The following is a 21,657-nucleotide window of genomic DNA, read 5'->3' on the forward strand; positions in this document are numbered from 1 at the left end:
GAATCCCCGCGTCGGGGTGAGCTCCCGTTGCTCAGTCCCTGCTCCTGCCAACCTAGCAGTTAGAAAGCACGTCATAGTGCAAGTAGATAAATAGGTACCACTCTGGCGGGAAGGTAAATGGCGTTTCCGTGTGCTGCTCTGGTTCGCCAGAAACGGCTTAGTCATGCTGGCCACATGACCCGGAAGCTGTTCACCGGCTCCCTCGGCCAATAAAGCAAGATGAGCGCCGCAAGCCCAGAGTCAGTCATGACTGGACCTAATGGTCAGGGGTCCCTTTACCTTTATATGGAAAAGAGAAAGACAACCAAATCAGTCACAGAGCACTCTGCTTCCAGGGCTGCTGGATGGATGTATCTCCACAAAGCCTGGGTGGAAAAGGGACCCCTGGCCTTTGGGTGTTGCAATGCACAGAGGCTCCGCCACTCTTGCAAGAGCCAACTGACTTTTATGGGGGGGGGAGATGCCTGTTTCTTAAAATTCTCACTCACTGAATGCACCCCCTCCTTGAATGCTTACAAGGGCGCACTTGAGGTCTTTCCCTGACACCCACAAATCTTCTGAAATCATTCCCTTTGCTCCCTTGGTGGTGAGAGGGTGATCTTCCCACTCCTAAACACAAGAGCATCAGCAGAGTCTGCTGGACCAGCCAAAGGAGGCTCATCTGGGCCAGCACCTGTCCTCACAGTGGCCGACCAGATGCCTCTTCTGGACCAAGGACAAGAGCCCCCTGCCCACTGCTATGGAGAAGCATGGCTGGCACTGGCTCCAGCTGTGGAGGCAGAGCAGAGCCACTGGGTCTAGGAGCCATCAAGAGCCATCGCCTCCTCCAAGAATGTGTCTAATCCCCTTTCACAGCCATCCAAGTTGGTGGCCGTCACCGACTCCGCTGGCAGGGAGTTCCCTAGTTGACGGATCCAATGGCACTTGCTTAAAATCCAAATGTGCCTGATAATGTGAGAAATATAATCAACATTTTAGAAAAATTACAAGTGAATATAAATATCAAGGCAGTTCTGATATTTGTGGATGCGGAGAAAGCCTTTGACAATATTTCTTGGAGTTTCATGAAGAAGAACCTACAGGGGATGGGGGTAGGCCAAGGCTTTGAAAACGGTATAAGTGTAATTTATTCAGAACAAAAGGCTAAATTAATTGTAAATAACGTGGTGACGGAGGAATTTAAGATAGAAAAAGGGACACGACAAGGTTGCCCAATCTCCCCATTGCTTTTTATATCGGTCCTGGAGGTCCTGCTGAATATGATTAGAAGGGACCAATTGGTTAAAGGTATACAAGTCGGAGCTAAACAGTACAAATTGAGAGCATTTGCAGATGACTTAGTATTGACATTACAGGAGCCAGAATCTAGTACTAAAAGGGTTTTGGAACTGATTCAAGAATTTGGTCAGGTTGCAGGATTTAAATTGAATAAGTTAAAAACAAAGGTCTTAGAGAAAAACTTAACTGCGATTAAGAGAGAGAGGTTTCAGAATGAGACAGGTCTAACAGTGGTTAAGAAAGTGAAATACCTGGGGATTAACATGACAGCTAAAAATGGGAATCTATTTAAAGACAATTATGAAAAATGCTGGGCTGAAGTGAAAAAAGACTTAGAAATTTGGTCAAATTTGAAGCTTTCACTGCTAGGCCGTATTGCTGCGATAAAAATGAATGTATTGCCTAGAATGTTATTTCTCTTTCAAACATTGCAAATTTTGGACAAAATGGATTGCTTCAAGAAGTGGCAGAGAGATATCTCTAGATTTGTCTGGCAGGGCAAGAAGCCTAGAATAAAATTTAAAATACTAACGGATGCAAAGGAAAGAGGTGGATTTGCCCTGCCAGACCTTAAACTTTATTATGAATCAGCAGCTTTTTGCTGGCTGAAAGAATGGCTGCTTCTTGAAAACACAGACATTTTGGACTTAGAAGGTTTTAATAATGTATTTGGATGGCATGCATATTTGTGGTATGATAAGGTCAAAGCACATAAAGCATTTAAAAATCATATTGTCAGGAAAGCATTGTTTAATGTCTGGATAAGATATAAAGACCTACTGGAAAATAAAACCCCAAGGTGGCTGTCACCGATGGAAGCGAAAGCTCAGAAAAAGCTCAATATGGAGGCCAAATGACCGAAATATTGGGAAATTTTGGAACAAGAGGGAGATAGATTGAAACTGCAGAGTTTTGAGAAACTAAAAAACAAAGTGCGAGATTGGCTTCATTATTATCAGATAATGGAGGCATACAATTTGGACAAGAAAATAGGCTTCCAGGTGGAAAAATCAAAATTAGAAACAGAACTGTTAGAACCCAAAACTAAGATTTTATCAAAGATGTATAACTTGCTGTTGAAATGGAATACTCAGGATGAAACGGTGAAATCTGCTATGATTAAATGGGCACAAGATGTTGGACATAACATAATGATGGCTGACTGGGAACAGTTATGGACCACAGGTATGAAGTTTACGGCATGTAATGCCTTAAGAGAGAATATTATGAAAATGATATACAGGTGGTACATGACACCAGTTAAGCTTGCAAAAATCTATCATTTGCCTGATAATAAATGTTGGAAATGTAAAGAGACTGAAGGTACATTCTTTCACCTTTGGTGGACTTGCCCAAGGATTAAGGCTTTCTGGGAGATGATCTATAATGAAATGAAAAAGGTATATAAATATACCTTCTTGAAGAAACCAGAGGCCTTTCTCCTGGGCATGGTCGGCCAATTGGTGCCAAAGAAGGACAGAATTTTCTTTATGTATGCCACAACAGCAGCAAGAATACTTATTGCAAAGTATTGGAAGACACAAGATTTACCCACTCTGGAAGAATGGCAGATGATGGTGATGGACTATATGGAACTGGCGGAAATGACTGGCAGAATCCGAGACCAGGGAGAAGAGTCGGTGGAAGAAGATTGGAAGAAATTTAAAGATTATTTACAGAAATACTACAAAATTAATGAATGTTAGAATGATGTCAGAATGAAATTAAGTGGTCTTAGCAGCAATGTTATAAAGGTGTATGTAAAAATGGATTGTTAACAGATGAGAATTCAAAGTTATAATATATTAAGTTAAAGGATTAAGACAAAAACAAAGAGGGAAAGGAATTGCTGAATTAACTAAATAGAACGGGAATACAAAAAAGGGAGGTGTGAGGAAGTCAGGGAAGTAAGGTAATGAAATGTAAGTTCTGGAAAGATCGATGTGTTTTTTTTTTAGTGTTTTTTTCTATCTTTTTTCTGTATTTTGTATTTTTTCTTTTTGATTTCTTTTTCTTTTTCTTTTCTTTTTATCTATATAATCTTTTCTTTGAAACTTTAATAAATATCATTTTTAAAAAAAAACAAAAAATCCAAATGTGCCCATGGCAAAACTTGTCCTCCTCGGTGCCCCTGTCTGCCTCCAGATCTCCTGTCTCCAGGCACCCAAATGCACCTCCATCTCCAGTTAACCAAACCTACAACATCTGTAGGTGTGGTTTGTTCTCCTCATTCTGCCATGCCTTTCTCTCCTCCTCTGTTGTGTTCTCTGCTGGAAAAAGAATCAGATTGCAAGCTCCTCTTTTATACGCTTTTGAAAAAAGAACAACATTCATGAGGCAGCAGCAGCGGCGGCTACTGGCAGAGAATCAGGACAGACCCCACGGAGGGATCTCGAGGCTTCCCTGTCCCGCTCACCGAAGTAGAAGTAGCCGCCCTCATCCTTGGGTTGGAAGAAGCGCCCCCGGGCTTGTGCGTGGACGTCTGCCCCCTTCTCCACCAGCAGCTCCACGTAGTGCTTGCAGCGCCGCTCAATCGCAATGTGCAGTGCAGTCTGGCCTGGAGGGGACACACAACCCGAACCACCATTCAGGCATAAGCCACTAGGCTTCATCACTAGGCTTGCCAGCCAATCTCCCATCTAGTCGCTGCCAAGCCTGTGGCCCCTCTAACATGTTTTCTTGCGATTCCGCCATAAATCAGACCAGAGTGCCACCGCCTGGTCAATTCAGCTCACTTGGAATCTCGCCTGCCAGCGGTAGGTGTGGCCAGAGGGGAAAGTGGGTGGAGCATGAGGTGTGACCCCCCTGCCTTTGTTTATATGGTTCAGTACCCCAGTACCTCAAGGACCAGCTCAGCTCATGCAAACCAGCCCAGAGCCTGTGCTCATCACCTGAGGCCCTGCTCCGTGTGGCAAGACAAGAACGGGGTCTTTTCAGTGGTTGCTCCCTCCTTGCAGAATGCTCTCCCTGGGGAGGCTTGCCTGGCGCCATCATTACAAATCTTTAAGTGCCAGGCCAAGGCATTCCTCTTTCATCAGGCCTTCCTGCATGGGTGGGATGTTTTAGCGTAGACTGGAGTTTGTTTTTTGATGCTGGCTTTAATGTATATATGTGCTTGTTTTTTGCTTAAAATATTATAAGTCGGTTTGAGTTTCTGTGGCAAGAAAAGTGATTGATAAATTTAATAAATACAGTGGTACCTCGGATTAAGTACTTAATTTGTTCTGGAGGTCCGTTCTTAACCTGAAACTGTTCTTAACCTGAAGCACCACTTTAGCTAATGGGGCCTCCAGCTGCCGCCGCGCCGCCGGAGCACGATTTCTGTTCTCATCCTGAAGCAAAGTTCTTAACCTGAAGCACTATTTCTGGGTTAGCGGAGTCTGTAACCTGAAGTGTGTGTAACCTGAAGCGTCTGTAACCCAAGGAACCACTGTAATGGTGTTCATTTAAAAACAAACAAACAAGTTTCTGGCCCTCAGGACTGAGAAACCCAGGAAGAAGTGCCTGGCGGAATCTCAGGGCTGGGCGTTCAGCTCTTTCCCACTCTCCTTGGATAGCAGAACCAAAGTAAAAAGATGGGGGAAAGGAGCCTGTAGAGAACTGGCTTGACCAGGACTCAAGGATGGGACTGAGGCCCCTTGGACAATCATTTCAAGGTGGGATTGAGGCCAAGCTCACCGCAGTCGCCAGGCACGGTCCCCAGTGCCCCACCTTGGAGCAGCTGCCTTCCCCCCCCCCAACTGCTCCTGCCAGAGTCCCCCTCCCACCTCGGTAGTAGACATCCCGGAAGGGCGAGTTGATGAACTCCCGCGTGCTGCCTGTCTTCTCCGCGATGTCCAGCAGGAATGGGATGGTGTCGTTCTTGCCATTGTTGAGGTTCAGCAGGGCTTTGGGGAGGCAGGTCTTGCCAGTGGAGGGCTCTGGGGTGGGAGCAGGGAGGGATGCACAGAACAGGATGTTGCATCACAGACAAGGAGCTCAGCAATTACTACTTTAAAATGTTCGCCTCTCAACGTTTCACCAAGGAGCTCAGGGCAGTGTATGTTGTTACCCCCCACCTTCTATTTTTAACTTCACAACAGACCTTTGAGGTAGTCTGAGAGACAGTGGCTGGCCCAAGTTCACCTAGCAACCTTTGAGTCTGAGTGGGGGTTTTGAACCCAGGTCTCTCCAACCCTCATCAGGAACTGTAGACACTCTCCAGTCGCTTTCTAGCAGTAAGAGCCATTTGACAGTGGAATGGTCTCCCTAGGAGGTTTTCAAACAGAGGTGGGATAGCTATCCATCAGGGATTCTTTAGCTGTGATTTCTGCATTGCAGGGGGTCGGACTCTACAATTCCAGCTCTACAGTTCTATGGTTCTATATGTGCATTTGCATCACCCTCTGCTGACAAACTGAGGTCCATTCCCCCTCTCTTCTGCATGCTCCCCTATGCACTGAGCACATCATCAATAATGGCTGCACATCATCAATAATGCTGGGCACGAGCAATTAAGTGCATTCTGAGCCATATTTTTGTGTTTTAAAGCTGCTTTCTACAGCTTATATTTAAAGAGAGAAACCTAAAGCTGGACAGAATCTTGGGCTCAGGACGGACTGTGGCTGTGAAGTGAGCTGAGTGAGAGCAAGGGATTAAACAGCACGACAAGGTATTTGTCAATCGTTTTGCTTTTTAAGAATTCTGATCCACCTGAGGAAATCTCATTGGAATGCTCTGAGAACAGCATGGAAGCCCTGGCTGGTGCGGCCACTGGGGGCCCATCTCGTCCTGTGTGCACAGTGGCCACCAGGATGCCCCCAGTGGGAAGCCCCCAAGCAGCAGCAGCAGCAGCGGAGCGCAAGAGCATCTCTGCCCTCCTGCGCCTTCCGCAAGTGGCATTCCTAGCGTCCGCCGCCTCAGACTGCCAGGGGGCTAGGAGCCATGATCTAGTAGGTTGGGTCTCTTTCTCTCCCCCCCCCCCCCCCCGCTGCTGGAGAAAGGTTTTTTAAAACAAAACAAAAAACCTGCATAAACAGGGGAAGTGTCTTCGCTTCTAAAGGCAGGCACAGACACACAGACGTCTTCTGCCCCACTGTAGTCTGTGGCCAAGCAGATTTTGAAACAATTAAAAAAACAAAACAAAAACCTGGCCAACCTGTTGGGCTACAGGAACCAAAGCACGAGGAGCCTCCACAACACAATCCACAATTGATATTTGAAACGCCAGCCATGCTCTGGAAAAGCTCCTGCCCATCTCAAGCGGAGGAGGAGAACTGAGCAAGACTCCCAGCATCCAGTAGGCAGGAAAGAGCCAGTGTGCTGTCATGTCAGTCGAGGACCCAGGGACCCGGGTTCAAAACCTCCGCTTGGTCATGAAGCTCCCTGGGTGGCCTTGGGTGGCCGTCACTGCCTCTCGCCCAGACACACCGCACAAGGAGGGGGAGAAGAGCCACCTTGAGCTCCTTGGAGAACACAGGGGGATACGAGTCCCTGCCTCGCGGGCAATTCAACAAGGGACCCTTTGGGTGCCTTTCAACACTACAATCCTGGGATTCTATGAAATGCAATAAAATAAACAATCCTGCCACGTGTACCTCAAGGACAGGGATACCCTGCTGCCCCCCTTTCCGTTCCCTTGCCTGGGGCTGATCTACACTCATGGTTTATCATGTTAAGGAAGGGTTAAGGATTGGTTTTCGTAACACAGATGGACACATTACATTCTGCTTGTAACATTCATAATGCATTATTAAAATGAGACACCAGAGGGCGCTGCAGAGGAACCAAGAACAGACAGTAGGAAAACTGTGTTTTTATGGAGAAAACAAGATATGAAATGCTTTTAATTTACCCGTATGCCCTGTGACATTTTAGAATGATATATCTAATTTCATCCTAATAACATTAAACAGGTCAGTGTAGATTCAGCCCTCGTCAGGCTAAAGAAGTAAGTCTGCATTTGCAGAATTCATGCCAGCTAAAGGTCCCCTGCCCAGGGAGCACACCTCAGCCACTGGCTGCTCAACACCCTCCTTCACCCATGGGTGCCCCTGCCTCTCGTCCCCCTCACCTCGAAACTCCTCGTCTGTCAGGCGCTTCTTGTGGGTCAGCAGGAAGGGCAGGAGCCCGTCCAGGTCAGCGGTGGAGCCCCGGGAGACGACGTCGAAGAGGATGGGCCGGTTGAACACCTTGAGGATGGGGGGCGGGTGGGGGGCAGGCCCCTTGGTGCTGGGGGGTTTCTTCCTGGGGATGGAGCAAGCTGGTGAGCAAACCTCCGTGTGCTCTGGGCCAAACAAGCCTCAGAGGTGGCAGGCAACACAGCCGCCTGGAGGAATTGAAGTCCACTACACAAAGTTGCCAGGATTTATCACACCCTGCAGAGTTGACGCCTCAGCTTCCAGTCCTAGATGTGGGAGGGGCAGCTTTGGTTGTTGGGGGCTGCAAAAGGGCACTGTAACCCATATTCCAGGCCTTGCAAATAGGTTTTGGGGCTGATCTCTGACCTCTGTGTTTGTTTATATACACCCTGTACTTATAGATTGGGAGGGTCAGTCTGGACGATACCTGTGGGTTCCTTCCAAATCCATGATTCTGTATCTGGTAAGGTTTACAGTCTAGCGGAACAAGCCTCTAAATCAGCCGCACAATTTTTGTTGCAAGGTAATGGCCTTGGCTGGTCAGGATAGTATCATCATTTACCTATTTGAAGGGGTTGCCATAGAGACAAATGGGCAGGCCTTTTCCCCACCTCACTGAGTTGGATGCCTCCTCATCCTAGGATGGGGAATAACAGGCCAAGGAGTTTGTGTGAGAGAGTTTCTGGCTGATGCTTGAAGCTGGAGACACAGAGGCTGGACTTACTCTGCGCTAGACCCCAAAGCTGTGCCCTGGAGCTTCCCTGAAACCCTAAAGGAGAGGCAAGATCTGCTGGGGTCCTGATGCTCTAGAGTCCCTCCTTCCTCTGTTAAGGTTGTATAGAGGTGCAAATAAAACACCCCAGTCTCTCCATCGGCCTTCGTTCCCAGGAAACCAAACCTGGGAAAGCACAGGCACCCTTGGAGTTTCTTGGCACAGAGGAGCAAAAGGTGTATCTATCGCCTCCCACAATGAATGCCCCCTTTCTCCACCTCATCCATCTTCTGTCTCCAAAGCAGCCTGGAGGAGGGATGGGGCTGGGCCTCTGAGAGAGAGGGGGGGTGCAGTGTGCCCACCCCAGGTCTCCTGGCACCTTGTGGGGTTCTTGGCACCCGCGTGCCCCTGTTCCTCAAGCAGCCCGTTCATCTAGCTGGTGCAACCCTGCCTCTCCCCCCCCCCCCAGGCCCATCCACAGCCAAGGCAGGAGGGCTCAACAGAGGACTCTTTGACCAGGCGCCACTCCTGCCACACCTGCCCCAAAGAGCCATGTGGGAACAAGATGCTCTCCCTAGCTGGGGAGGGGAAGGAGCCCTTGCTGGGTTTCAACAGGGAGGGCTATCCAATCCAGGTGAGGTGAGAGAGAGAGAGAAAGGCATTCTTCACATGCTCAAGGATCCTCTCTTTATCATCACATCACCAATTACAGGGACCAACTCTTGTGGGCTCCAGTATCGCTTCCTAAAACCAATTCTCCCTCTTGCTTTTTTCCCTCTGTTACCAAAATGACCTCACAACAGGATACATTTTTAGTGTCAGAATTTGAAGGAGGGGGGAATGAAACACCCTTTTTCATCCTGAATTTGATGTCCTGCCAAGTCAGTGCACACACTTCCTTTTGCAATACGTCCCACCAGAGCCTACACTCTGCCAATTGTTTGCTTAGGTGATAAATGGCCCCCATGGGAATTTATCCCACCACCCAAGGCATTCATTTGGAGAAACAGTCTTGCAAAAATGCCCTTTCGTGGTGAATCCTGCAAAATGCTTGTTTTCTAGTGGTGTTTCAAAACTGTGTTAGCAGTCATTCCTCACTCCCTTCCTCCCACCCCCAATTTTCAACTTGTTCAGGAAATTAACTGCAAAAAGTGGGAAGGTCCAGACGGAAAACAGAACTTCAGGGATCTTCCTTAGAAATTATGCATCTCATACCCAGGACAGACTTTTCAGACATTACAGATACTCTGTTTGTATTTTTATGTTGTGAACCACCCTGTGATCTTCAGAAGGAGGGGGGTATACAAATTTAATAAGAATAGAAGAACAATAATAATAATAATTTAAGAGCCACCCTTCAGTGTAAGCTCCCAGGGGCAGCATATAGTTGCTGCTCAGCAGCCAGATTACTGGCCGGGGTTCCCTTTAGATTTTGTACAACCCCAGTTTGTTTCTGGGCCCAAATCAAGGTGTTTGTGTTTAAAGCTGTAAAGGACTCAGGTCAGCCCAGCTCCTTCCCTACAGACCCTCTTTTTAACTCGTCCTGAGACCTGCTGGTGAAGGGTGAATCATCATTACGCTTTTTTCTGACTGCTCCCCTTTTCTGGGTTTTAAAAAAATCTTCTTTGGGATATATTCTGCAGATGAAAGGAGATTCTGACTAAATATTAGGAAGAACTAAAGCTTAACATTATGCAGAACATTCTGACAGTAAGAGCCGTTTGACAATGGAATGGGCTTTCAATCAATGCAAATTTTGGACAAAATGGACTGTTTCAAGAAGTGGCAGAGAGATATTTCTAGATTTGTCTGGCAGGGCAAGAAGCCCAGAATAAAATTCAAAATATTAACTGATGTAAAAGAAAGAGGTGGATTTGCCCTGCCAGACCTCAAACTTTACTATGAATCAGCCGCATTTTGCTGGCTGAAAGAATGGCTGCTTCTTGAGAACACAGACATCTTGGATTTAGAAGGTTTTAATAACGTATTTGGGTGGCATGCATATCTGTGGTATGATAAGGTCAAAGCACATAAAGCATTTAAAAACCATATTGTCAGGAAAGCTTTGTTTAATGTTTGGATAAGATACAAGGATCTGCTTGAAAATAAAACTCCTAGGTGGTTGTCACCATTGGAAGCTAAGGCTCTGAAAAAGCTCAATATGGAGGCCAATTGGCCGAAATATTGGGAGATATTGGAACAAGAAGGAGACAGATTAAAGCTGCAGAGCTTTGAAAAACTAAAAAACAAAGTACCGGATTGGCGTCATTATTATCAAATAATGGAGGTTTATAATTTGGATAAGAAAATTGGGTTTCAGGTGGAGAAATCAAAATTGGAAACAGAATTGTTAGATCCAAAAACTAAGAATCTGTCGAGAATGTATAACTTGCTGTTGAAATGGAATACTCAGGATGAAACGGTGAAATCAGTTATGATTAAATGGGCTCAAGATGTTGGACATAACATCATGATGGCTGAGTGGGAACAGTTGTGGACCACAGGTATCAAGTTTACGGCATGTAATGCCTTAGAGAGAATATAATGAAAATGATATATAGGTGGTACATAACACCAGTCAAGCTTGCAAAAATCTATCATTTGCCCGATAATAAATGTTGGAAATGTAAAGAGACTGAAGGTACATTCTTTCACCTTTGGTGGACGTGCCCAAGGATTAAGGCTTTCTGGGAGATGATCTATAATGAAATGAAAAAGGTACTTAAATATACCTTCCAGAAGAAACCAGAGGCCTTTCTCCTGGGCATGGTTGGCCAATTGGTGCCAAAGAAGGATAGAACTTTTTTTATGTATGCAACAACAGCAGCAAGAATACTCATCGCAAAATACTGGAAGACACAAGATTTACCCACTCGGGAAGAATGGCAGATGAAAGTAATGGACTATATGGAACTGGCGGAAATGACTGGCAGAATCTGAGACCAAGGTGAAGAGTTGGTGGAAGAAGATTGGAAAAAATTTAAAATTTATTTACAGAAACATTGCAAGATCCAGGAATGCTAGAAGGATATTGGAATGAAGCAATGTGGTTTTAGCAGAAATAATATAAAAGATTAGGTAAAAATTGATTTTTTAAGTGGTGAAACGAGAATGTAAAATTATAAGTACACTAAGATAAATTATTAGGATAAAAACCAAGCGGAAAGGATTTGCTGAAATATTTAACTGAACTAGAATACAAAAAAGGGAGGTGTGAGGAGGTCAGGGAAACAAGTTAATGAAAGATAAGACACGGAAAGATGGAAATGTTTTTAATTGTATATACTTTTTTGTATTTTGTATTTTCTGCTCTCTTTTCTCTCTTTTTTTTCTTTCTTTTCTTTTTCCTTTTCTTTTTCTCTTTTTTGTAACTTCTTTGAAACTCTAATAAATATTATTTTTTAAAAAAAAATGGAATGGGCTCCCTCAGGAGGCTGTGGAGACTCCTTCCTTGGAGGTTTCTAAGCAGAGCTTGGCTGTCCACCGGTCACAGATTCTTTAGCTGTGACCCCTGTATTGCAGGAGTCCTGGACTAGATGGCCCTTCGGCTCCCTTCTGCCCCTGCAGTTCTGCATCCTACATTCTATATTCTGAGGCTGAACGGCTTGCCCCGACCCAGCACCAGCCAAGGGAGTTCAGCTCCCAGCCCCTTTGCAGCCCAAGAAGACGCCACCATCCAGCCAGACCAGCCGCCATACTCACTCCAGGGCCTTCTTGCGCCTCCGCTTGTTGTCACTCGGGTGATGGCGGTAAGTGCCGTAGTCAAAGAGGGAGTCCATGGGGGCTTTCTTGGGTCCTGGCACGACCGAAGACTCATAGATGGTGGACTCCAGCAGGTCCATGGGGTTCGGAACACCCTTGCGGAAAGCCCCGTGGAATTTCATCCGGAGGTTCTGCTTTCCATCCCCGGCTCCTGGGGGGCTTCGCGCAGCCTCGGCCAAGGGGGCTCCCTCCTCATTCTCAAACAGGTTGGCCAGTGAGGAGAGTGGGAAGGAGTCGTTCTGTGGGGAAAGCTCCTCACTCGGACTCTCGGCAGACTCGCTGGGGCTGGCGTGGGCCGCGTCTTCCAGATTTGCCATGAGGGCTGTGGCGAGGGGCAGAGAGGGTCACACCTGGTCTGGGAGAGGGAAAAGGAATGGAATAAAATACAGAACAGAAGGGAGCGTGCCACAATTTTTGCAAATCTTTCTTAACATTGTTAACAACCCAAAAGGGCAATAGCAGGAGATTATGTCATACGGTATATACAAAGCAAGCAAGCAATAAATAATAAGAGAAAGAAAAGGTGGCATGTCAATATACCGTATTTTTCGCTCTATAAGACGCACCAGACCCCAAGACGCACCTAGTTTTTGGAGGAGGAAAACAAGGAAAAAAATATTCTGAATCTCAGAAGCCAGAACAGCAAGAGGGATCACTGCGCAGTGAAAGCAGCAATCCCTCTTGCTGTTCTGGCTTCTGGGATAGCTGCGCAGCCTGCATTCGCTCCATAAGACGCACACACATTTCCCCTTACTTTTTAGGAGGGAAAAAGTGAGTCTTATAGAGCAAAAAATATGGTAAATTGAGACATCCGGATGTAGAGTGTGGGACATCTAAGTCCAAAGTCTTGTGGGTTCTCCACCCCCCTGGAAATGTGCGGCTTGTGTGCATTTTCCCCCAAATTAGCCAAAGTCCATAAGTTATATATATATATTACACAGCCAAATGCAGATTTCTCAAGCTTTTCAAGGTTCAGAAAAGGGCCACTAAAAGGATCCTATGAAGAAAGGTTGCGGCATTTGGGACTTTTTAGTTTAGAGACAAAGTGAGTGAGAAGCTTCCCCCCCCCCCCAATAACAGCTCCTGGACACCCCACGAAGCTGAACGTTGGAGGATTCAGCCAGGACATAAAAGAAAGTCCTTCTTCATGCAGCGCAGAGTTGAACTGGGGAACTCCCTCCCACAGGAGGCTGCTAGGGACACCAGCCTGGATGACTTTAGAAGAGGAGAGGGCTATCGAGGGCTGTTAGCCACCATGGCTCGGCTCTGCCTCCACCGTCTCTGGAAACCAGAGGAGCGCAGGAAGCCCTTGGCAAATCCTGTCAGAACAGGAGGCTGGGCGAGATGGCCTCTGCCTCTTCTTATGTCCCATTGACAAGCTGTTGAAATCCTAGCTGCATCCTCACATCCGTGTCCAATGACCTTTAGCGCATCCAAGCTTTCATGTTGTGTGCTCACATATTTAGTAACGACAGTTGGGCGTGGGGCGTGGTCCTAGGAAGGACTCTGTAAGCTCAGGGAATCCCTTGTCTTCATTTTTTGAAGACATATTCCAGACAAACATAGTCCTGCCTATGCCCCAAATGGCAAAATTTGGATACATCAAAAAAGAAACAAAGGGTCAGTTCCTGTAGTCCCTACGGAATCCCTATGGGATTTCTGCCACAGTCACCAAAATGTCTTGAAATCATTTCTACTAAAAGTGTACACTGGGGGGAGGGCGAGAGCCTGTAAATCTGTATGGAACTGCAATGCCAACTGCAGGTAGACTAATCTGCTTAAATTAAATTGATTTCACTTTTAAAACTTTCAGCGAAGTTCCCCCCCCCCCCCAGCACCAAGGGCTTGTCAATCACCTTGGAACTCTGTGGCGGAAGCAGTTTTAACTCTTACCAAGCCATTAGGGCAAAACAACACCTGTTTGTGCCTCCAGAACGAAGAGGACTAGAAACTTGCTGTGTTGGGTTCCTTTGGCTGTTTTAAATGAAAGCTGAACGTGCCGAGGGCCATAGCTCAGTGGCGCAGCACCTGCCTTGCATGCAGAGGAGCCTGGGTTCAATCCCAGGCATTACCACTGAAGGGATCAGGAAGCGATGGCAAAGGCCACTGGCTGCCTGAAACCCCCGAGGGCTGCTACCAGTCAGTGTAGACACCAGGGGTCTGACTCAGGAAAAGGCAGCTCCTGTGTTCGTGTGCCAAGAAAGGGTCTGGAAGATGCCTGCAAGGCAAGGACCCCCCACCCCAGCCTAACCTCAGACCTGGCTCTGGGTGCAAATCCTCATCCTACCTGAAACTCTAATTGCGTTCCAAATACCACCCACCTTGGGCTCTCGAGTGCAAAGAAGCTGGATTTGCCTGGCGCTCGTCCTCCTGGGCTGAAACGGCAACAATTTCCATGTGCCAGATGTGCTCCGCAGGCACACAGGAGAGTGATGTGGGGAGGAACTGGGGAAAGGAGGGAGGCTGGAGGAGCTCTACGCTGCTGCTGCTGCTGCTGCTGCTCTGTCCCATCTGCCAGCCGCCCCACCAGGGCCTGCTTCAAAGAGCACTGTGGGGAGGACGGTGGGGCTGGCCACCAGCCTACCCACGCCCAGATGTGGTTGCTCTACGGCACAGACGCCAGCAGGGCAAGGAAACAAGGGCAGCTTTCACCAGCCCAACCCCACCCAAAGTCCAGCTTCCTCGGGATGTAGAAAGGCAGGAGGATTTGAAGTTTCAGGGGGCCCTGAGCTGCTCTGTCACCAAGGCAAAGATTTCTGGAACAGCAAATTGTGTGCTAAGGAAGAAAAGGCTGCCTCTGAGCACATTCTGACAGAGGCAGATTTAGGGGGGCATGGCCAGCTCAGTTGCACTGGGCACAAAGTATTGGAGGCACCACAACCACTATTTAGAATGAAGTGTGAGAGGCAGCGGGCGGCACATTTGAGGCCCAAAGTCCAGCTCTGGTTCTGAGCCCAGGGATTTGTTTTCAGGACCAGAAAGGAACTGATCCTACCATCCTTTCCCACCAGAGTCAACTTCTGGCTTAGCTCTCTTCATTTCACCAGCCTAATCCGGAGCAGGGGAAGTCATTTTGAGGCTGATGCTGTTAAATCCTTCCTGCAAGTTGCCCAGAGATCTACCATTTCTTCCCAATCCACCTGCTGCTAGCCTGTGTTCTCTGGTGGATGCTCTGAGACGGAGTGAGCACCTCTACACATCTCTGCTCAGGGCTCACTCCCACAGAGCTGAAAGAGGCCAACTCCCAGGTATTGCAGCTGCCGTCACAAACACCCCCGGGCAGCCTCCCCAGCTCCGGAAGCCTCCCCAATCAGCAACATGTGACCAATGATACTACTACTAATAATAATAGAAATAGTTGTGATTCCTGCATTGCAGGGGGTTGGACTAGATGATGCTTTGGGTCCAGACTTCTGCAAAGGAAGCAGGCTAAATAATTAGAATCACAGAATAGTAGGAAGGTACCCCAAGGGGTCATCTAGTTCAACCCCCTGCAATGCAGGATTCTCAACTGAAGAATCCCTGACAGATGGCCAGCCAACCTCTGCTTAAAAACCTCCAATGAATTAATAAAGCACTTTCAGAGTGTTCAAAACACTTCACTCTAGAGTAAAATCCAAGGTGGTGCTTTTAATTTTAACCAATTTTAACTAGAAATCTCCCCCCCCCGGGGGGGGTAGGAGAGAGAAGGAGTTTTGCCCTCCAACAGTTGGAGCCGCAAGTCTGACAGTCACAATAAAAGGTGAAGGCGTCTGCGAAAGGGCCAAGCCTTCTTCTGCCTCTTCTCTTCCGCGTGTAATCAAGGCAAATGCAGTTCTGTGCAGCCTTTGCTCCAAGTTCTGGCAGGACAAGGAAGTGGGGCGGGGGGGCGGGGGGAGACCTGCAAAAGCCACCATCCCCCTGTGATTTTCTACTTGGCGGCAGCCTTGTCTGACAAGCTCTCCCATGGGAGAGGCTGGCTTTGCATACTTCTCATTACACAGCCTGTCATTACACTTGGTGGCTGCCAAGTCCCATCCAGTCCACTTGCCCAAGGGCTCTGCTCATCTGGGGTGGGGGCAGCCTGGGATCCCCACTCCTTTTCACAGGGTGTTGTTTAGGGGTGTTGTAACAGGAGGAGAAGCTGCAGCCCCCCGCAGCAGCCTTTTCCAACTCCCATCGCCCCAATCAGCTGGGGAGCACCAGTTTAGCAAAAAGGCTTCTCTCACACAGCCCTCCAGTTTTTCTTGAAAAAAATGCACATTTGAGTGTGCCATGAAGCAGTTCTGCAAAACAAAGCACCTTTTCCTTTTGGCAGGTGTGATCTTACTCGATACACCTTTACAAGCTTTCCAACAATGAGGGGGCAGGGGGCAAATTCTAGAGGTCAGAAGCAACCCGCCATGCAAGGTTGTCGTAGGAGCAAACAACCTGAGAATAAGCCCTGAATCCGACCAAAGGGGCATCTCCTGCCATGGACAGCCAAGGACCTCTTGGGAAGCCCTCACGCTTGGGGGGGGGGGGGGACCTAGAGAGGGGAAAGAGAGACTTGGAATCACAGAATTGTAGAGTTGGGAGGGACTACCAAGGGCCATTTAGTCCATCACTGCTGCAAAGCAGGAATCACAGCTGAAGAATCCCTGACAGGTGGACACGCGACCTCTGCGTAAAATCCTCCAATGACTTGATGCAGCAAAGAAATGAAAGTGAGAAGCAGGTTCTCTGCAGAGTCTGGCAGGTTTTGGAAAAGCAGTTCTCTTCTTAGGGGGCAACCTGGGAAAACTCCAGGGCAGCAATGGGGAACCTGTATCTGCCCTTCTGGAAGCTGTGGGGCCACACAGCTCCATCACCAGCAACCTCTGGCCACGCTGGCTTGGGGGGAAGGAAATAGTCAAGTTAAGACAAGTTTATTGCATGCAGCCAAGATCCTTTACAATATATAAAATATAATATTTTCAAAGCAATATGTGAATTGGTCTGGTTGGCCCCTGTGAGAACCGGATGCTGGACTAGATGCGCCATTGGCCTGATCCAGCAGCCTCTTCTGATGCTCTAAACTACAGGAGAAATTTGTTGTGGAAAGACACAGGACTTCCTGCTATGTCTGCTGCCCTCCAGGGATAACAAAACACTGAATTAAAACCTTATTATAATTCTTGATATGGCAAGAATGCAAAATTATTTATTATTAGTTATTATGATGATGTTTTCATTCCATTCCTATGCCACCTTTTCCTCCACGGAGCTCAAGGTAGCACACCTGGCCCTCCCTCTCCTCACTGAATCCCCACAACAACCCTGCGAGGGAGGTCGGGCTGAGAGGCAGTGAGAGGCTTCTGGGTCGCTCCATGAGCCTCATTGCCAAGTGCACATTTGAACCCTGATCTCCCAGGTCCCAGTCTGATACACCACACTGGCTGTCCAAATTTAGCCACCAAATGCACAAAGGTTTATCAGCTGGAAAGGGTGGGAAATGGAGGCAGCCCCTGCCTCTAGGGAGATGCCAGGCCGTGAGCTCAGCCTGAAGGCACACAGAGGCCTGTTTGTTCCCGTTCTGTTGGTTTGCTGGCCACTGAAATTTGGGGCCACCCACTGGCCATGCTCCCGTTTGCTTTTCAGACACACCTGAAGCACCGATGATTCATTTCCCTTCCTGTTGCCGGTTGGCCCTGCCTGACTGGAAGAGGCCGCAAGGACGGTGCCTCTGGATGACGGAGGGTTTGTGATCTCGAGGGCAGCAGCAAATGCCAAGGCCTCTCCAGCTCCCCAGTCTTATTAAGAATAAAAATGTTAGTTCTTTGTCGAGGGCTGAGAAAACGAGGTGCTGTTCAGAAGGCATCAGAGGCCTGGTCCAAACAGACCAAGTTACAGTGGAATATAAGCAACATGGAGTAATTCAAAGGTGGTGGAGGCCACAGCTGTCTGCAAAAGACTGCCTGGAGACGAAACAAAGCTCTCCATCCCTAAGACCTTCCATGGGCCAGAAATGGAAGACACTAAAGGAATTAACCCTCTCATTGTGGTACCAGAATATGTGGACACTGGCTATGGCAGAGAAATGAACACACAAATTACGTGTCTCTGGGGGTAAGGAAGGCATTTCTATGCTGTTTGTTGGAATTTCATTTCTTATGCATCCAGTTGTTTTAGCTGAAATTCCTGCATTGCAGGGGGTTGGTCTAGATGACCCTCGGGATCCCTTCTAACTCTACAATTCTATGATTCGATGAGGTTCAGAAACACAAAATGTTCTTTCCTCCACTGAAATGGAGAAATTTGGCTTTCACAATGTGATTTGCTGCATTTATTTTTCTACACGATCTTCCCTCTATTTATTTGGAAAACACAGCTTTTGTGCAGCTCTTACATCATACAACTTTGATTGTTTTCTTCCTAGTAGTTCTGATGATGCAACATCATCATTATTATTATTTAAAAAACCTATTATGTATATTTAACGTAAGACGGCCCTTCGAGTCCAGCATCCTGTGGCCCTCCGGGTGCCCCGATGGGAAGCCCCCAAACAGGGCAGGAGTGCAAGAGCAGCTACCCTCCCCACACCTGTGCTGCCCCCCCCCATGGCTAGTCACTGTGGGGACCTCTCCTCCACAAGCCCTTTCCCAGCTCAAGGTGTTTTGGTGCTCAGAGTGGAACACACAGGGCTTCAGAGGGGCCCCATCCACCAAGTCGTTCTCACTGAAACCCCCGGCCATTCTTCACCACCCAGCCAAAAACGCAGGTGCCTGTCAGGTTGGGCAAGCAGCCCTCTCTCCCCGCACTTTGGGGGATCCTCCCATCTCTGCAAGTCCCTGTGTTCTGAGCTCAGTCCCAGGGGGACCCCCCTTTCTCTCCGACACAAAGACCGGAGTGGGTGGGGTGCAAAACATGCTGCCTTCCTGCACTGCGTCACGGCTTCCCCCACCTCTGTCCCTAAATCTGGGATGCCCTTTGTACCCTGTGCCCAGGGGGCGGGCGGAGTCCCCTGCGGACGCCAGACACAAAGCAGCCGCCTATTGTGACTTTCAAGATTAATGTCCTGCCAGAAACTTCCAGGCTTCCGGTCGTGTTTCCATTCAGAAGGCCTTTGCGGGTCTGAAGTGAACAGCTGTGGACCTGTTCCCCCCTCACCTGGCTAGATGCCACATCCTCCTAGGACGGAGAATCTGAGGCCCAGCGGGGCATGCATGGGAGAGGCCTGCGCATTTGGGCTGAGGAGACACAGGCATGACTTGCTCTGCACTTGACCTCAAAGCTGTCCACTGAGGAAGCAAGAGCTGCTGGGCTGTGGATGCTGTGAGCCCCTCGTGAAGGACAGCTGAGCCAGAGCAGGGGCTGGGGCTGCAGTTCCTCAGAACTCCACCAGAGGGCTGGAGCCTCTCTCTGATTGGCTACCAAGACAGCTAGTCAGAGGGGGTGGAGCCAGCACTTTGAGAAGGAGTATAAAAGGACTCATTTCTGAGAAAGAGCTCAGATGAAGAGATGGTTGAAGAGAGAGCCGGAGGGAGAGAAGGAGAGCTGGGCCTGGTCTGTGTGGAACAACCGCGCTCAGGAAAATATCTACAGCTAGAAAAAGGAGCCTCTGAGCTTAGACTGGAAGACAGTGTGTAATGTCTAGGGAAAGTATTCAGACAGGAGTGAACTGGAGGGCTGAGTCTGAGCCAGGAGAAGTAGAGCTGTGAGGATAGCATCTCCTTGGGTCTCCTGTCAGTCATGAGGGGAGAGAAGAATCCCAAGCCAGTGAAGAGGGATGAGGGGACCCCCTGGGTCTGTTATCCTGCTAGAAGTACCCCAGGTGTGTGATTGATATATGGTGGGGAAACTGACAGAATGTAGTGCCTTGTTTAAGAACCAAAGTATTAAGCTGAAACGCCTAGGCCAGGGGTTGGCAAAGTTTTTGTGGCTTGGGCCGGTTCATGGTCCTGCAGACGCTGCAGTGGGCCACAGTGCGCATGCGCATGAATGTGCAAACGCTATTTCCGGCGCTCCTTCCGGCATGGAGGAGGCGTGCGCAGCTTCCCATTGGCTGCAGGAGCGCCAGTTTAGCGCCAGTTTAGCGCCAGGCGGGTGGTGGAGGTCCCCGAATGGGTGGGGGTCCATGGGCCAGTTAAACGACCCCCATGGGCCTTAGGTTGCCAACCCCTGACCTACGCAATTAAGTTTAAGAAACTGAAGTAACAAAATTGGAAATAAGCTAAGCATTTACCATCTAAAACCTAAAAACCTGTAAAATTTACCTGAAGTGAAATAACTGAACAGCAACTGAAGTTTAAAAGAAGCTGTGTTTGATTAGAAGCCTGTCACCTCCTTTTGATTTAATACAATTATTAATAGGTTAACTGTTTCCTGAAAGAACATTGTTTTATCAACTTTGTTCTATAAAATCTTTCTTAATTAGTTCAACCTCTGTCTCAGTCTCCAAGTACCAAAGTTTTCCTTCACACAAAATCCAAAAAGATAACTTGCAGTGTTTATTAGAGTGTGTATGCAGTTTGGATCCGCCACAATTGGTATACGTAGACAATTGATGGTAGCTATGGAATCCACTACATTTTTGGTATACAGAGGTGGGATCTGCTATACCCCTCCATCCTGTCCTCAGATTGTATATGTGTAAATAAAACCATGTTCACCTTCTTTCCAAGGAAACCCAGCCCTGGGGAAAGTGCAGGAACTCCTGGAGTCTCTCAGCACTCGGAGATTGGCGTGCTGCAATAGTATTTTATTTTTGTATCGAGGGGTGGGGAGGGCCCTGGAGAGCAGGAAAGCAGGCAAGTTGTACTTTCCCCTGCGCTCCATCCTTAATATTCCACAGATCTTAGAAGTCACTGAACATGGGTCTTTGCTGGGCAGTTTTAGGGGTTTAAAATATATATTTAGGAACCAATATATGCCTAGACACTCCCACAGCATGCAGAAATCCCTACTATATTTATGGGCTGCCTGTCCCCCCCCCCCCATCAGATGTTTTAAAAATTCTGCTGCTTGAGAATGGAATAAGTGCAACAGTGCATGTAAGCACACAGTTCTCTCTCTTTATCTCAGTCTTGCTGCTGTTTTTACATATCCTTAACTTGAAATTAGCAGTTGAAGCCAAATATCGGAAATTTGATGGAAGCTGAGCGATCCAGGCTCATTGGACGATCACTTGGAGAGTTTTTTGCCACCAGCCTTTCCCAGGACTGCTTCCCAACCTGCCTGACACGGGGTCCTGACCGCACACAGGCCCCTCCCCATATTTGCCTGGTGAAAAGAGGCACGGAGCCTGCTCCATGCCGCCTCTGGGGCCAGGGGTCGGTGACCATTGTTCCAGTGTCAGTTCTGATCTGGTGACAAAGAGTCACATAAGTTTAATACCGGGTTGTTCTGCTTTCAGTTGGAGTGTTTCTGGGAATCTGCTATATATTCTTGCTCAGAATTTGAGAAGAGGCTTCGTCCTGTTTCTCCGAGAGCACACTTTGTCCCTGTGACTGCGTAGTTCCTCACCTGGGTTCCCAGACTAAGCTGCCTTCCTCCCAGTTTCGATCTAATAATTCCTCCTTTGCAACTATGCATTCCACTTGGCAAGAGCCTGCTCTGTTTTTTCACATTTTACTGTTGTCCAAAAAAACTAAATACAGTAATGATATTGAGTTTACATTAAATGGATTGGGGGGCCTTCTACCTACCCCAATTTTGTGACTTTTGTTGCAAAAAAAGTCCACTGAAGAGGTCATAAAGAGGACCACTTTAGCCTTGCACAGACACACAGTATTTTGGAGAGTGGGCTTCTGGATAACTCAAGAGATGGCCACGGGCAGCTAAGGTGTT

The 21,657-nt window shown here is 47.9% G+C and overlaps 1 protein-coding gene across 5 annotated transcripts in view; it reads right to left on the reverse strand.

Annotated features, from left to right (window-relative positions):
- The window catches only part of TRPV4 (transient receptor potential cation channel subfamily V member 4), a 45,990-nt gene that overhangs the window by 14,024 nt on the left and 10,309 nt on the right, over positions 1–21,657 (reverse strand). For 4 of the 5 annotated variants that reach the window (XR_013978977.1, XM_080979189.1, XM_080979190.1 and 1 more), the window contains 4 exons: positions 11,812–12,226; positions 7,331–7,503; positions 5,046–5,198; positions 3,695–3,835 (listed from right to left, as the gene is read on the reverse strand). Coding sequence is in view for 4 of the 5 variants with exons in the window: in XM_080979189.1 (XP_080835315.1) it covers positions 3,695–3,835; positions 5,046–5,198; positions 7,331–7,503; positions 11,812–12,188 (844 nt within the window). In the remaining variant the exon portion in view is untranslated. Of the gene's footprint in view, positions 1–3,694; positions 3,836–5,045; positions 5,199–7,330; positions 7,504–11,811; positions 12,227–14,192; positions 14,487–21,657 lie in introns of those variants that run through there. The other variant, XM_080979191.1, reaches the window with a different exon arrangement.

The sequence above is a fragment of the Podarcis pityusensis genome (genome assembly GCF_964106645.2).
Source record: "Podarcis pityusensis genome assembly, chromosome: 13".
Lineage (NCBI taxonomy): Eukaryota > Metazoa > Chordata > Lepidosauria > Squamata > Lacertidae > Podarcis > Podarcis pityusensis.